Here is a 17130-nt window from a genome sequence, read left to right as displayed (position 1 = left end):
ACACTGTCCTGATGGCAGCTAGCTTGTCTCTCTGCCGTCGAGCTGGTCTGTCATCTCGGTTATCAAAACGGATAATCCTGGAAATTTTGTGGAAGTTTTCCAGAGACATTGATGCATGGAAAGGTTCTTGCCGGTTTCTGCCGGATTCTGTGGATTCCCCTTTGGACCTCAAAACTCCTGCAAGGATAAGAACCTCAAAGGCCTACTTTGGGGTTCTTAGATGAATTTGGTCCATCTCCTTCCACCTCTCTCCAAAAACACACCTTCCTTCTAAATTACTGCAATCCAGAATAATTTTCTGGATGGAATCTGGGATGAAAAGCTCAAATGAAGACTTGATATCCTGCACATGAGTACCTGTCAGCCGTGTTGGCCCTGGCTTATCACAGTAACAGCTCTGTAGGGTGGCTCATTTCTTGGGCAAGAAGACCATTCAATTTCACCAGTTATTGACATCCATATTTCTTCACTTGCTGTCTGGTGGGCTTGTTCTGGTCCTGGAGCTGGCAGCAGATGGGGTGCTCGTCTTCGTTTTGTTACTAAATGGTGATCAACCTCATCCTCTTCTTCAAAGTCACTGTCAGACTCTGAATTTTCAGAAATGTGAAATATTCTGAACCCTCTTTGTCAACATCATCATCCGAAGCCCCTCTCTCTTCCAAAATCAATTGGATGGCCCTCGCAGCAGATAATCTTTTGCCATCTTGATCAGTTGTGATCAGTTTTTTTTTTTTTTTTTTTGAATGAATCCAAAGGCTACCGTGTTAGAATGATAAAAGGAGACCGTTACATATCCCAGTTCATGCATTAGCACAAGCCAACACACACATAAACTCACACTCACACAGGTGCACACAAGGTGTTAGCAGCACTCACCACTAGCTGGCGCAGTAGTTGTTAAGTGAATACAATGAGGGTAGCAAACTGTGAAGAGAGGGACAGGTTAGTGGGCATGAGTTCCAAAACAATACAGACAAGAATCATTGGAGAGATCTGTAAATGCAAATGTGAGGTTGACACACTTAATAAACAAAAGACAGAAAGTAAGTCATCAGTCACTCAGGCAGCGTTTAATCTTCAGCACATCAGTCAAACCAGCGTAGGTGGTCTGAAGCTCCAGGAATTAGGCAGATCCCTCAAAATCAAAAGTGCGTGTCTGCAGATGTGTGGAGGTTACCCGAAATGGAAATGCCTGCAGTCTTAAACACTTTCTTATGTGTTTTCCATCTACTTACTGATTTAACTGACTGAAGTGTTGATGTCGCTCTGAAGCTTGTTGTGCACTGTGTGCTGCACCATGTCAAAGCTGTAACATGAAAAACCTCACTCATGTCTCGGTCTATAAAGTCTCTGTATGTGTGGATCTCACAGATAAAGTTTCAGGTACAGCTAAAGTGAATGCCCCCACCCCCCGGAAAAGATAATAATGTCAGCTTCTTACTGTAAGCGCAGGACAATATGGAAGGTTAGTGCAGAATCATGCATTTCTGAAAAACCACCACAAGTCTCAGAGGTAAACAGGCATGCACACACACACACACACACACACACACACAGAAGGCTCTTTCTCCAGTGGGTACAGTGTTGGCTGGAATTTCACTAAAACCGCTGTGGCTAACCTCCTGTGGCTATACGCTCATTTACAAAGCTTTAACTAGGAGGTACTGCACTGTCGGCGCGCGCACACGCGCGCGCACACACAAACACAAATGTACACGCAGGTTTGTACTAGTGGGTGTGTGTATGTGTGCAAAACATGTTAATAAAAACAGTGAGAAATCTTTAATAACTGAGTCATTTAAATGTACATGCCTCCATTCGGAGCGGTACAGTAGCACACATCTGTGTCTGTGTGTTTCACCAGCCAAGTGGGTTTGTGGACCAGAGCAGGAATCACAGCGATTTCTGATCAGCAGCCAAACAGGTTGCTGGAGCTGATTAAGTCACCAGGCGCAGCTAAAATCTACCAGAATTTGGCTGATGTCTGGTTCTAATTTTCCACGCTGATAGCAAACAGACTGAAGTGCTGACTGAGGAGTACCTGGAGGTGTGTGTGTGTGGGAGAGACATGCGACTTCTTGGTGCCACAGTAAATGGGAAGAAAAATGTTTTCATGGCAACGTTTAGTGTGCACACTCAGCAAATATGATGTGTTAGAACGTCTCTCGGCTCTTCCTGACTCCTCTGTGTGGACCGCTGGTTCCAGCTAAAGAACAGAGTTTGAGTTTTTTAGTTTCTTCTTCGTGTTTCAGCTTTTCCACATTTGCTCAGTCTAATGTTGTAAATCAAAGAAACGTGTCAGCGCGGCTTCTCGATTTAACCGCCTTTTTTCTGTGTGTTGTGGCAGGCTGTGGGTAATGTAATGCTGACAATGATTCAGACCTCTGGGTCGGACGCCACCGCGGTGACGCAGCCCGGTTGACTTGAAACACAATGCTTCCTAGTGTGAAACACGAGGTGTGAGCAGAAGCTTACGGGAACGCTCGATGCAAATGAAAAGCCTCATTTAAATGTGCCTGCTTTTAGCGCCGCTGCTATTCTTAGAGTCCCTCTGTGATGGCTGCGGGATCTCTCTAAAAGTGTCAAACTGGTCATCATTCAACTTCGGTTTTATTTTTCGGGAAGTGGGCAACGATGCAGCAAATCTGCCAAGCGGTTTAGATCGTGACTGAAGATGGCGATGTGTCGGTGCAGCCAAAAATCTCCTTCACAGTCAGAGTGCTGTGTGCGCAGATACCTCAGGGGTCTCATTCATCACAGAACAGCCAATAAATGATTTAAAAACATGGCGATCGTGCTCCTGCTCTCACTCATTGCCGTCGGGCTCAGAATGTTCCGATCCTGGCATTGATCCGTCATTAAAAATTTTGATCGTGTTCGAGGTCTGTTTAGATAGCGAAGTGTCAGACTGGACTTCCAGGGAGTGATCTAAGATTAGCAGCTGGATGTGCAGAGAAACAAACTTTCTGATCGGTGCTCATGCAGTAAAAAAGTCGAATAAAAAAGTTCTCTCCTTTTTGCACATTTCCATCCAGTGACCCAGTTCAGGCCTCCTGGCAGTTCAGTGTGACACCCCTGACCTGCAACACACGTGGCTCTATCACAGCCCATGCAGCACACCCCCTGTTCCCGCCATCGTGCTTGTTTAATCACATTTTGATTTCTTTCCTGTACTCACTGCAGCTGAGCGAGGTGTTCGTCTGGGCCAGAGAGGCCGGGATGGTCCAGTAGCTGTTGTCCCAGTCGATGACATTCCCCACGTGGTCACACTTTAATGCGCCGAGCTCCTGAATGGACATGGCGTAATTCCACAGCCGCAGGTTGTAGATGTTCCCATCGAAGCTCTGCTGCTGACCTGAACAAATCCCAGAAAAACAGCACTGAGCATTGCAGAAATGTATTAAATTATTTTCCTCTAAGATCACAATAATAATTCCACATCCTCAAAGTATGCAGTTACATCAATGTCTGCTTAGGTAGAAGCGGGTTAGTAATGAGCTCAGCACCATAGAGCAGGGCTTGAGACTTTCCCGCTTACTAACAGAAGTGTCTGCATCACTTATCAAACCAAGGTTACTGTATGTGACATCACAGGGCGCCATGAAATGTCACGCAGAGAATCAGCATTCCAGGATTTTTTTTTTTGCTTTAATATTCTGTCTACGAGTGTCTTTCATCCATTTTATCCTTTAATGCACACAGTTTCACATCTCATAATCCCGCAGATCCCCAAACCTGTGATTACTGGGTGGTGAAGTTTCTCTGCAGAATGTCTTTAAAGTGGTTTGACACTTTACGTGCACGTCTAACAAAATGCATCAAAAACATACAACTCGTATTGGAGCTTACTTCCTATCCGGAATTCTCCCCCAGCCTGCACGGAGTGTCCGGTGGAGCTGGAGCAGGCCTTGGCCAAGTAGTTCCCATTGAAGTAAACAGCCACACGTCCATTTGATGATGTCCAGAGGACACAGAAGGACTTCATGGAGTTAGTGAAGTCAGATGGTAAGATGATGTTGTCTATTGGACAGACCACTCCATCAACCACCATCTTCATCCCCGTTCCATCGGAACCAAGACTCAGCAACATGGCGCTGCTGTCTTTGGAGTAAGTGAAGATCCATTCTTTCTGTTCAGGGAACGAGAACAATAGCTAACACAAACTTGCTCTGGTGGGATGAATAACACACATGTGCGTATAAATTAAATAATTTAAAGCCCCTAAACGGGTCTATTTTCTTATGATTTGACTTACTTAAGACTGAAGCTGTAAAAAAAAGTTAATGAAATAAAGAAATTAATGACCAGATGGAGTTTAGTCAAATCAAAAAGTGACGTTTATCCAGACCTGTTTCAGGCTGGTGCGCTCCACCTCGAAGCATATGGTCAGCTGACTCAGCGCAGGGATGGAAACAGAATTGGCGACCTTTGTGATCTGCCCGACACCGCTGCTCATCTTGATCTTCTGGTTCCTCAGGGCCACAGCAACTAAAACGCAGAGAAGGACATCGAGAAGAAGGAAGGACGAGAAGTAAAGACAAAAGACGAGAAAAGTAAAAAGGAGGAAAGAAACAGGAAAGAAGCAAGCAACAGCAAAAGGAAACAAGGTGAAAGAGCAAAAAGAATAAAAGAAAATTCAGGAAAATTTCAAGATTCAGGATAAAAAAGGAAAAAAGACAGAAATGAAATAAAAGACAAAATTCCAGAACAAAAGCACCAAAGAATGAAAGAGAGTAAAAATAACAAAAATAGAAAGTAGGAGAAGCAAGAAATGTAAAGAGATAAAAAAAAAAAAAGAAATCCAGAAATTCAATCAAGGAAAGAAAGAAATGTTTAAAAAAAAAAAAAAAGGACAAAACGGGAGTAAAAACTCAGAATCACAGAAGGGAAAATTACCGAGTCTTTGATTGGTTTTTCAGTTTAAATAGGTCAAATCAAAACTCGATTTCACCCAACAAAGCGAATTATTATTGTTCAGATGTGATTTGGTGATAATATTTGCTTCATGTGCCGAACTTTTTAAATGAAAGTTTGACTGAAAAAAGCAAAGCGGTGATGATGAGTCTGAGTTCGACTCTCAGAAAACAGACGTTTTATCCACAAGCAGCTCCTAACCAGGACCTCAGCCTTTCTCAAGCGTCATGTCAAACGACGTTTCTCAGCAGGAGAGCGGCTCTGGCTGGAGCTGTCATCTCTCACTGCTCACTGGAAAAGCGCTCAAATATACACAGCAAACATGCAGGAAGGCAGGTACACACGGTGCATCAACACACTGCAACAGCGTTGGGTCAGTCGGTGACACATCGGACTGTCTGTGACATCTGAGACGCTTCGGTCTCTTGACTGCACGATAACCTAAAAACATGCACCTTCAGTCAGACTGTGCATGAACTCATACAGCTAAAGTCAAGAGGCTGGCCTCCAGCGAGGAGACAATGTAGTTTCCAAGTCCAATTCAGCCTCTCATACAAACCAGGAAATTGATTGACTGATTATACTTTTTATCACTGATGAAACAACTGGTGTGGAAACACTTCCCTCTGTTTTTAGATGATAGATGATAAATGTTTCTGATTTAGGAACAGCTTTGTTGTCATGGTGTTAAGCTGGAGCTAGGAGCTGTACACAGGCATTGATGGCAGGTGTCTTAACGTGTTGGTGAATGAAGAGTAGGGAGTGCAATGACACTGGACACCTGGTACTAAACAACAAAGCCTTTCCACTCTCCAGTCCAATGTCCAACATTTCCTGGGCCGACAAACTGCCCTGAAATCCATGCTAAGCTAACACTATATGTTATCTGCACCTGTTGGTTCATTCAGAGACCATGAGGCCTCTTCACATGATTTAAGGCTTTATGCCAGGGGTGTCAAACTCATTTTACAGCAAACTTTGACCTAAAGTGGGCCAGTTATGTGTTTAATTGATTTCGTTCTTTGCTGTGAGAAAGAAAGAAATCTGTCAGCGCAACTCTTTGGACTTAAACTGTAAGAAATAAATATGTAAAATTGCAGAAAAAGTTCTGCTAGCCCATTTTCGATACTGTCCATTAGATTTTAACTTAAGTCTTAAAAAATAGATTTTTATGGTAGAAAGTGAAAAGCAGAAACCTTTGTTTTTCACTGAGGTTTTATTAGAGACAAAGCTACGTGTTTTGTTATTTGGCAGAATTTGTGAAAGTTGAAATTTCTTCGGAATTGAACAGCAGAAATGAGGTTGCAAGATCAGAATCTGTGAGACGTCAGCACTGATGGTGTGTCCATGTATACGCCATCAGGTGAACGCGCCGTACTTTGTGTTTACATCTTTTTGCAGAGTCTGTTTACCTGTTCTTTCATCATTTGCTGTTTCAGCTGTTTGGTGGTCGTTAAAATGGTTTTGTGAGCTTTCAGCTGAGATTCTGACGTTCCCGTGGATACCACACACGTCTATGTTTAAATAACAGATCTCTGTACATCACATTAAACCAGATGTTCTCCCTCTCGTCTCCGGTAACGGGGCATTGGTGTTCAGCAGGTTAATTGTTTATCGTACTGTAAATTACTTTGTGCAGTACGAACAGCCATAAGGGAGTTTTTTTTTTATGTATCATTCCTATCAAATTAAAGTCCCGCCCCCGTCCGCATGGATTCTCAGCAGGGCTATCAATAACTGACATATGAAATTATCTCATGGGCTGGATATAATTGTATGGCGGATGTGGCCAGCGGGCCGTACATTTGACACCCCTGCTGGTTTTTACCAGTTTGAAACTTTGCAGTATGCTGCACACATACACCCTCCATCTGTGAGTACATAAACACTGGCTGGTTGTTGGACTGCTAATGGTCGGCTGCAAAGATTTCACATGTCAGCAAACCAAAGTGGGTTCACACCTGCGTGAGAAAAACCTCCTGGACCAAATTCTCCTTGATTAAACACTGTGTGTTACATGTGACAATGGTGCTTTTGGTCAGAGTTTAGTGAGCAGAGCATTTGTAATCCTCATACTGTAACATCGGCCCTTTGATGTAACCAAATGAGCCGTCCTTGTCACCAAACCCATCCTCAAACTCTTATTGTTTAATGCCTGACTTAAGACACAGCTGAAGATCAGGACCCTGTTGGCGGCTTTCACCTACCATGTTGGAAGCTAACTCTGAAGCCTTTCTTCTGCACACTGAAGTCGGAGGTAAAAGACAGCACCATCTGGTTCCCCGTTGAGTTTAGCGTCAGCCCGTTGGCCGTCAGACCACAGAACACAACTTCAGCGCTGCCTGTATTCACCTTCACCCAGTCATAGATGCATCCCGGCGCCTCCTCCAGTTCAAAGTCCAGGAAGGACAGCTGGATAATGAAGCCGGTGGGGGCCTGCATGATCCACCTACAGTTGTACGAATTGGGGTATCTCTGGGGATAGCACGGTGATGTGATTTCTCCCTGGGCCTCCGTTAGCACCAGGTTACAGTTTGTGGAGGCGCAGCCCAGTACTGGGGGTGATAAATTCATGAGTGTTCACACTGTGACAACCTTCAATGAGGCAGCAACATAACGGAGACAGGACGCTTAGTAAACAAGGACATGGGGATAAGAATGAGACAAAGAGTACAGGACTACAGGGCCATAAGATGTGAAACGGACAGGGAACAGACATATTTCATACAATCTTTAGAAGTCAATAGGCAAAGTAGTTCTCACGGACAAACGCAGCCCAGTCAGCCAGTCAGGGATCAAGAAAGGTTTTCAAGAAGGACTCAGAAGACAAACCCAGTATGTTTTATTGCTGTTTACAGGACAATAAGATAAGATGCAAGAAGAGTAGTTCAGGAGTAATCTTGGAGCAATTGCACTTCAGTTATGAGCCAGAACAACTCGTGCAGTTAATCCAGAGTGTAATCAAACTAGCAGACTGACACCACAACCAGTCTCTTGCAAGTTTACATTGAAAACACACAAGCATGCACATGCAAAGTGAGTGAGTCACCCTTGTATCAAGAAGCAGTCAAATTCTTAAGTTTTAAACAAAAATGTGAAAATCTTGGCAGAAAATAAAAAAACAAGAGCAGCTGTGTTCAGTTCTCTGCGATCCAAAGAAAACCACTTTCATTTAAAGGTACCGATACATGCTGCACTTCGGCCGGCTGAGATTCCATATTTAAGTTAATATAAAGTCATATTTCACATTTTCACATCCCCGGTAACGGGGCCACGTATAGCCCTATCCACCTCCAACCGTAAAATGTTGGCTGTTAATGAAGCTTGATATAAAATTTTCTAAACATGAAACATGTTGGCCTTCATCGCCCTTAACAACAGCTGGAAACAAGAACGTTTCCTGAGGAAAAAAAATAATAACAGACAAGAGCTGAAATGGAAAGTGGAAAGAATGGTTTGCTTCTCTCGCTCGGGGCAACAATGGCCTCCGTTGATCTCAGGCTCGGCCTTTGCGGCAGCCAAAACCACAGCCAACGTCAGAAACGCCAGCATGCACGTGCACGCGTCTCAGAGCCCTCGTTCCAATAAGAAAAGCTTGGCGGTGTAACATTTCTCACAGTCGTCTTATTTCATATTCATATGTTTTACTGCAGAAACTGACAGCTCCGCGCCTCGCTCATGGGAACAGAAGCAGATGAGGTGAAGCTCACGCATCGTTCTGGTAAATGTTATTAACCAAGTGCAGCAGACTTCAAATTACGAGCGGCTGAAACAATCGTGGCATGTTGCCAGATCCTGAAACGCTTTCAGGCTTCTATAGCACTGCTTAAATCAAAAATAAGGAGACAGCTGCTCAAACAGCTAAATCATGGCCGTTAATCCTTTGAGCCACCAGCACGAGTCATAACATGAAAAAGGAGTCATTTAAATGCATTTAAATAAGCAAATAAGCCACACATTTACCTCCTTTCACAAATATTTGTACGTATGAGTGACCTGAGGAAGGGGTCAGTGTTTCTCTGCTAATGGAACATCCTCGACATGATGCTTCTTCACAGATTCCCAAAAACACACATAAGGAGTCTTTGCAGTGCTGTGTTACTGTTACTCAATCAGAGTAGGTGTTCCCCAGCCTTCACATCCAATTGGTCAATCAAATGCACGAGTCTAGCTCAGGCATATCCTCGGACACGCCTACCATCCACAGCGATGGCTGAGGAGTATTTAGGAATCTCCCAGCTGTGTCCTTTAGAGACCTCTGCCTAAGAAACCGTGATCACCTTCGTGCTTCATGTTTTTTTTGATTCAGGGTTTGTTTACACTGTGACGAGGCTATTTGCCTATCTGGTGATTGGTGATTGCAGAGGACACGGGACACAAAAACCTGCACATACACAATCACCACTCACGGGTGGTGACAAACTCTTGCTGACTGTGTCCCAAAAAAGGTTTTAAATGCTTTCTGCCGCTGTAAGCCATACTCCTGCTGTGCTTCTGCCTTTTAATGCACCTGGTTTTGAAATGGCATTGGCTGAATTGAAAAGTTCAAACCGTGGAGCGTGAGGTTATATCCCCCCATTTATTCCACCCCTCTTTCCTTGAGTCATTTATGTTCTACAAGCAATTTACTGAAAGCATGCTGAACATGTCGGATCAACAGAGGGTGATGTAGGATTTCTATGCTGACAGAAATACACATGCAGACTCTGACTGCACAGGTGCACGCAAACACATTCACAGCACACATGGCAAATTTATGCACAAAAATTCCAATCCTCCTAAGTGTGCGTGTGTGTGAGTGTGAGTGTGTCTCAGCTAAACCTTTTGCTCCCATTAAAGTTGTTCAGCGTGAAATTTTAGGAACATTTGGATGTAACATCAAAAAGCACCAAGCTTTTTTTCCTCCCTTCCACTAATGGAAAAGCTAGACGCTGCCACACGATTCAGAAAACAGCTTCACTCTCTCTCTTTCCCAGCTCTGCTTCTCTCTCTTCCTCTCTCTCACTCACACACACAAAATGAGTGTTTCCCCATGTCTCTTGGGGAGTGTAGACTTTTCTTGGTGAAACCCTCCATCTCTCCTGATTCCCTGATTTCATTCATTCAGGGTAGGCTTTGTGTCTGTGGAAGGGGGGGGGGGGGGGGGGGGGGGCATTTGCAAGTCGCACAGTTCATCCCTCAAAAGCCTAAAAGCTGCCTCTCAAGTTTCTGGCAGTACAACTTCACATTTCTCTGGATTCTCTCGTCTCCAGCCGACCCTTCTGATTGATTCTAATGGCTGGACCCTCATCAGCCAACATTTTAATATTCAGCCATAATATTTTTAAATTCACTAACTGAAAATCTCACCAACTAGAGAGCGTCAGCATCTTGTTAGTACAAGATCCCTGAGTGCACTCTAAGTGTCCAAATACCATTGGTCTGACCAGTCCTGCGTGCTTCTGTTTGACTGCAGCTGGTCTGAGTGTCGATATCTTCAAGATCAGAGCAGCGAAGGCAGGAAAAAAAAAGGTTTCATGTTTTCAGCCTGAATATCAAACTACAAGGCTCACAGACTCTGACGCTTCTCTTTCATGTCTCTTCGGCACAATGCCTGCACAATGTGCTGGCTGAATATAGCAGGATGCCCTGGACATTGTTTATTCAATGGATTTAAAGGTGCTGGGTGTAATTCACTTAGTCTGGCATAATTAGTCATTTCCTGTCCAAATGTTCCTTCAGTTTCCCAGATCAAAGACGGCAACATCAGTGACAGTCAAAATGTCTTTCAGCTCCAATAAAACAGTCAGTGAGGCTGGTCTCTTTAACATCCAGGCGTCCATGAAACAGGGCTTGAGCAGAGTTAGGAGGCAGCAGAAAGCCACAAAACTAGCTGATATCTCAAGATGTTACACCATGTTTTCACTTTACTAAATAGTATTACTAAAAAAATAAAAAAAATAAACTATAGCACGAGTATAATCAGGGATGTCACCAAAACCAGTATTTACATTACCTTTCAGTACTAAATTTCTGAAAACATGACAGTACTTTGGTTTTTGCCAGGTAGGGTTTTGTTAAAAGAGAGTGATATTTGGGTACCAATAAAGATTACTATCAAATTAGATGCTTTTCATTTCATTCATTTTCAACAACATACCCATCTTTGTCTCCTCCATCTGACACACAGCCCCTCCCCCCACTAGCAGCTGAACACATGGGCAACATCTTAAATACAGATACTCTGGTATTTAAAGAGGAAATTCAGTAGTCCACTGTTACGTGCCAAGAGATGTGGCTTTGCTTTTGTGTTCTTTTTACCTTTCAGGTGTCAAGCCTCCACCTATTGGCTAGTTCAAAGTTGACTGTCATGTGTCTATTGCCTGGTCTAGGCACAGTGGGCCAATCAAATTCAAAAGAATTATTAAATCCGACCTTGTCCTGATTGTCTCGTTAAATCTATATCATCAGGCTGTTAGTTCTGTGGTGTGTGGAAGAAGATGGGCAAGGTGGCCTGAAATTCCCCAGATGGGTCATTATTCTAACACAGAGGAGGGGCCTCAATTAATTAACACAGCTGCCTGCTGCACTCATGGTGTCACTGCTCTGCTAAGCCAGTGGTTCCCAAACTTTGTTTTACAAGAATAATGTTCGCCCCCCCATTTTGCTCCATTGCGGTTTATTTCACACCTCAAACATTTAGTAAACAATTAAGCAAATACAAGTAATCTGCAGGTAGTAATAAAATAAACTACTAACTCTTTTACGCTACGTCCACACCTACACGGGTATTTTTGAAAACGCAGCTGTTTCTTCCACACGTAAACGGCGTTTCGAATCACCGAAAACTGATAATTTTTTAAAACTCCTTTTAATCAAGAATGTGGGATACTGTTTGTCCGTGATTTGAAGAGCCCAGCGCATGCTCCCAACAAGGTAAAACCAATTCTGCAGGGGAGACCTACCTTGGCACTTGTGTGCAGGTGAAGCCAAAGGGAAGATATGCTTCACCATATTTTCTAGTCTTTGGCTTAGAATGAAGTTGGTTTGGAAACATATTCAGCCATGCTTCATCTCCTGCTTTGCGTGTCCGTGGGCGCCCCATGGTAGCAGTGTCCAAGCGTTTTGTTTTTTTCCCCCTCTTTTCATACTGCGCCTCCCCTGCCATGGCTCTGCGCCTCCCCTAGGGGGCAGGCCCCGCACTTTGAGAAGGTCTGTGCTTAGCTAACATGAACATGAATAAAACACAACACCAGCAAATGAGCTTTGAACACCAAATTACAACAGCAGTCTCCTCAAGGCACTTTATAATGTAAGGTTAAGACCCTACAACAACACAGAAAAAACCCAACAATCAATTGACCCCTTAGGGCAAGCACTTGGCAGCAGTGGGAAGGAAAAACTCCCTTTTAACGGGAAGTAAACTCTGGCAGAACCCAGACTCAGGTTCTGCCAGAACCGGAATGCCGGAATCTGCTGTGACCAGTTGGGGTGAAGGGATCCCAACACATCCCAATCCTCTGCATGTCCTCCTTCACCACATCCATGAAATTAAAAGAAAAAAGAAACCATTCTTATCCGGTCTTTAAGTCTGACGTCATTAGCGATGTCTGGGCCCAAACTCCGCTGCAGGTCCCTAAATTAAACGAACACTGCAGCATTACTGAGTTGAAAAACTGTCTAAATTCTTTCATCTGTAATAAAATGATCAGTGTGGCTGCTTTACCAGGTGTAACAATTAAGTTTAACATCCAGGCATCCATGAAAACAGAATTTATGAAGTTTAACTGAGTTAGAAGTTAGCAGCTCGCTAGCTTCCATCTAAATATAATATACCATGTTCTGACTGAGGGATTTATGAAACAAATTAAAACGTATAGCTCTGCTATCACTTCCAACATAAATGAAGATGGGAAAGTAAACAGCAGTGACGTTTGTAGGGTTACTGAAGTTGGGCTAGCTGGTATATAATGATGTGCCACGTGATCACAGCTTTGTAGCACAATATAAATAGTGAACTTGGACGACGAACGCTATCGAACGGAGGGCTTTTTTCCACTCGATAAAAGTTAACGTGAGGGTTCCCGATGGTTAGTGACAAATGCAATCGCATGGCCGGATGCTGTAAACAAACCAAACTTCAGACAGGAGAACAACTGAGATAATCCATCCACAATACGAGGTTAGTCATTGATATACTGCTGCATGGGCTGTAGTTACATTGTACAGGTTTAAAAACTGAGCTTTAAAATGATTAGCGGTAATAAAAACTGACAGAAGCCTACAGTGATCATTGCCTTGTTGAGATAAAATAGAACAAGATACAAAGCATTAACCTCCTAAGACCCAAACCTTTCCACAGCATGCATTTTTAATTTCTCTTTGATATTTGGGCATATTGGGGCCCAAGAACATAAAAACAAAGAATTACCAGATTTATTTATTTTTTTTACCTTATTTTTGTTTTTAAGAAAAACAAGAGGATGAGGATATTTGTTTAAAATTTTGATAGAACAGTAGCAGTACAATGTCCTCATAAGTGGATATCAGGCCCTTGTAAAGCAAAATTGAGTAATTTGGTCTAAATAACCCAAAATGTGATGTCCACATATGTGGACGCCAGGTCCTAGGACATAGGTGTCAAACTCTGGCCTGCGGGCCAAATTTGGCCCACAGCCTAATTACATTTGGCCCGCGAAGCCATACCAAATTACTATTAGAGCTGGCCTACTGGTATTATACAGCTAATATATATATTGTTTAGTATTAAACTTTGCTTGTTCCATATTCAGTTTTTCAGCTAAACTTGTTTGAGTCCATAAGAAAAGATTCTTATATCTGGAGGAAGATTTTTTTTTCCAATAAATATTAATGTTAGCCCGCGACTTTGTTCCATTTTGAATTTTGGCCCACTGTGTATTTGAGTTTGACACCCCTGTCCTAGGAGGTTAAAACATGTAAAAAACACATCAGCCTTATTAAATTCAGAGTAGTTCGGGCCCAGAAGCAGGATTCATCACGTCATCACTTAAAGACTGGATTGTTTTCATGTTGGGCCTTTATTGTGAAATATTTGCAGGCGTTGGGGTTACTTTTAAAAGTGCCTGTAAAAAGCTGTGTTGCTGTGTCGACCACACACCCCTCCATTATCCGAGGCCCGGTGGTTTTTATTTGAGGAAATGTGCTAATTGTATTTTTCTCCATTATGTTAATATAAAATGTACTCTAGACACAGATCTTCTTTTGAACTGTTTTATTTTTTAAATTGTGCTGCGTAATCTAATGACATGGTGTTTTTTTCATCCTTTTACTGTGTCGGCCGTTTGCGTCTGGCACTTCCGTCAAGAAGTTGTGTTGTAAGTGTGAAATGACTTTACAGGTACAGCCTTAATATTCAAAAACTGTATTTGGAACATTTCTGTTGGCTGAGGCGGGACAATAGGCCTCAGTGTCAGCCAGTGTGTACGTACACAGTCACACCTTTGTAGGTAAACAGATTCACACGGCTCTGAATCAGACACCCTGGGACAACCTCAGCAGCTGGATCAATCAAACCTAAACTCTTTCTCTTTTCTCTGCTTGCCTCTTATTAATGTGATGACATTTCTCTGGCAGCTCCATGCAGCTGATAAACCCTGATGTGTGTGTGTGTGTGTGTGCGTGTGTGTGTGTGTGTTTAGTGGTGGGTGCGGGTGTATTTGCCAAACAGGAAAAAAGCAGAACAGCAGACAGGAAGTCCACCCATGCAAATATGACTGTGCTGATAAGCAAATGTGGGAAATGAGGAGAGATTTGTTTCACAATAATCTGCTAGAGTGATACAATGACTTCAGGGTGGGAGGGGCCGAGAAGTGACACACTTCACTGCGCAGCGTTCTTCTTCCTGTTCGTCTTTGCTGTTGTTACTTCTCTTTTTCCTCTTTTCTTCTCCTCTTGTTTCCTAATTTCTTTTCACCCCCCTCTGTCTTATTCTCCCTTCTACTCTTTCCTTTTTTCTCCAGTCCATCCATCTTCCCTTTTCCTTTTCATCTTTTTACTTTTCTTGTTTCCCTTTCTCTTCTTCGGTTTCCTCTTCTTGACTTTACCATGCTTCCTCTCTCGTTATTGTTTCTTATTCAACTTTCACTTGTTTTCCTTCTTGTTTCTTCACTTCTTCTCTTCTTCCATCCTTTCCATCAGTTTCCCCTGTTTCCTCCTGACTCCTTTTTCATCTCTTCTTGTATGCTTTCCTCTATTTTTCTCATTTTACCTTATTTCTCTTCCTCTGCTTTCTATGACATCTTTCCTCTTGTTTCATCCTTTCTTTATTTCTTGTTTCCTTTCCCCTTTTTCTCTTCTTTACTGTCCCTTTTCCTTTCCTTGCTCCCTCCAGTTTCTTCCCCTCTGTTCATCGATTCCTCTCCTGTCTCCTTGCTTTAATCTGGTCAGTCCACTTCTTGCCCCCTTGTCTCCTTCTGCTTGTGTTTAGCGACGTAATAAAACAAACGATCTTCGGGTCTCTCCGTTAGAGGTGTGATCTGCTGACTGTTATTTCAGCGGTAGCACATTAATGCCTCCTTGCTGGCTCCAAGTCACCTTCACTGCTGATAATCAGAGCAGGAGGAAAACTTTACAGCCTCCCCCTCGTTCATGATGAAGAGGACGCTCTGCAGCTCGACTGTTAACTAATGATGTGAGTCAGGGAGAGAGAGTGGACAGGAGCAGTCTATTTCCTGCTAATGTCTCCTTAAATTTCTGTCGCAGTTAACGGAGGAATCATTAGGAACGTGTGTAATGAGCGGAGGATTAGCACTGGCACAGCTGTACGCATTTACATTTAGATGGGTGGTTGGTTTTGGCAGCAGCTTGTCACACATTGAGAGGAGGATGATTTCACCACTACAGAATTAATTTGAAAGGTTAATATTTTATGATCCTGGCAGCATTGAGTGTTTCTCTGTGGACTGCTATAAATTTCACCCTGTGTGTATCAATTGGATTAAAGCAAGAGAATCAAAGCCAAGCCAAACAGAATGAAAACGGGATTTATTTACAGGAAATGTGACGGAGACACAAATTATCAGCAGATTCTGCTGACAGAATAAAAATTGGGACTGAATAAAATAGTTTATTCATTTTTACCTATAAGCCGAGAGCTGACAGTGAGCCATGTTCTGGGTCATCCCAAGGAGATGAGAGGAAATAAGAAAAACAGAAGGAAGCAAAAAGGAAGCATCTTCTGATCAGGACGAAGACAAGAACAGGAAGAGGAGAGAGGAGGAAAAATGAAAGAACAGAGAAGGGGAAGCACAGAGGACAGAAAAAAGGAGAAAGAGGAAATGACGGATGGTCAGAGACGTTGGATAAAGGAAATCGTTTGGAGAAAGTAGATAAGAGAAAATAAGGAAAGGAAAGGACGAAGGAATGTCTCAGGGGTGTACGTAAATAAATGGAGACAAAAAATATTATAAATAATCAAAGGAAAGGACAGCAGGGACAGCATGTGAAGGAAAGAAAGGTGGGGAGATTGAAAATATGCCAAAAAAAAAAAAAACGTGACAAAAGGGCAACAAATAGAAGAGAAGTGACAGGAAAGGAAGTAATTAAAAAAAGAGGGCAAGAATGAAAAGGGACTGGTGGGTAAAGGAGAACTGCAGAGAATAGACAGGAAACGTGTGTGTGTGTGTCGCTGTGTTTCCTGTTAAAGATAAAAGGTCATAATGAACCTTCTCATGTCTTTGGGGAGGCTTCTGTCCCTGTTTGGCAGAGAGGACTCGTATTCAGCTCGTTAGAGGCAGAAAGCTGATGAAGTAGAAGTCAATTTAAAACTCCACCTCTCATCCTTTAGATTGAATAAATACTTAATATATTTGCATCAGGAACAGGACACAAACAACCGGTGCACAGTGTGTTTGTGCTCTGCTCCAGAGAGGAGATAGACGTGCAGGACTGCTGTACCGGCAGGCTGAAACATCAGCTTCAGCAGCAGTTCAACTGACTGAACAAAGCACACACAGAGACACACACACACGCACACATAAACAAGGCTAAAAAGCATTCAGTTAACTCAAGTATTACATATTTCTTTATTTCAGTGAGACTGTAAACAGCCTGTTTGTACAGAGTACAGATGACGTAACACACACACAGTTTTAGTGTTTCCACTTCAGTGTGTGTGTGTGTGTGTGTGTGTGTGTGTGTGTGTGTGTGTGTGTGTGTGTGTGTGTGTGTGTGTGTGTGTGTGTGTGTGTGTGTGTG

At 42.9% G+C, this 17130-nt stretch overlaps 1 protein-coding gene across 5 annotated transcripts in view; it reads right to left on the bottom strand.

Annotated features, from left to right (window-relative positions):
• adgrg6 (adhesion G protein-coupled receptor G6) overlaps window positions 1–17130 on the bottom strand; it is a 98559-nt gene that overhangs the window by 55131 nt on the left and 26298 nt on the right. For 4 of the 5 annotated variants that reach the window (XM_042226871.1, XM_042226872.1, XM_042226873.1 and 1 more), the window contains exons 3-6: window positions 7122–7469; window positions 4349–4488; window positions 3850–4129; window positions 3179–3355 (exon numbers count right to left, since the gene is read on the bottom strand). In XM_042226871.1, the coding sequence (XP_042082805.1) occupies window positions 3179–3355; window positions 3850–4129; window positions 4349–4488; window positions 7122–7469 (945 nt within the window). The remainder of the gene's footprint in view (window positions 1–3178; window positions 3356–3849; window positions 4130–4348; window positions 4489–7121; window positions 7470–17130) is intronic. The other variant, XM_042226874.1, reaches the window with a different exon arrangement.

Source organism: Haplochromis burtoni, unplaced genomic scaffold (genome assembly GCF_018398535.1).
Source record: "Haplochromis burtoni strain Fernald_Lab_line unplaced genomic scaffold, NCSU_Asbu1 Contig_232, whole genome shotgun sequence".
NCBI classification, from domain to species: Eukaryota; Metazoa; Chordata; class Actinopteri; order Cichliformes; family Cichlidae; genus Haplochromis; species Haplochromis burtoni.
Note: the sequence above shows the minus strand (reverse complement) of the source record. Positions and strands in the feature narration are given on the sequence as shown.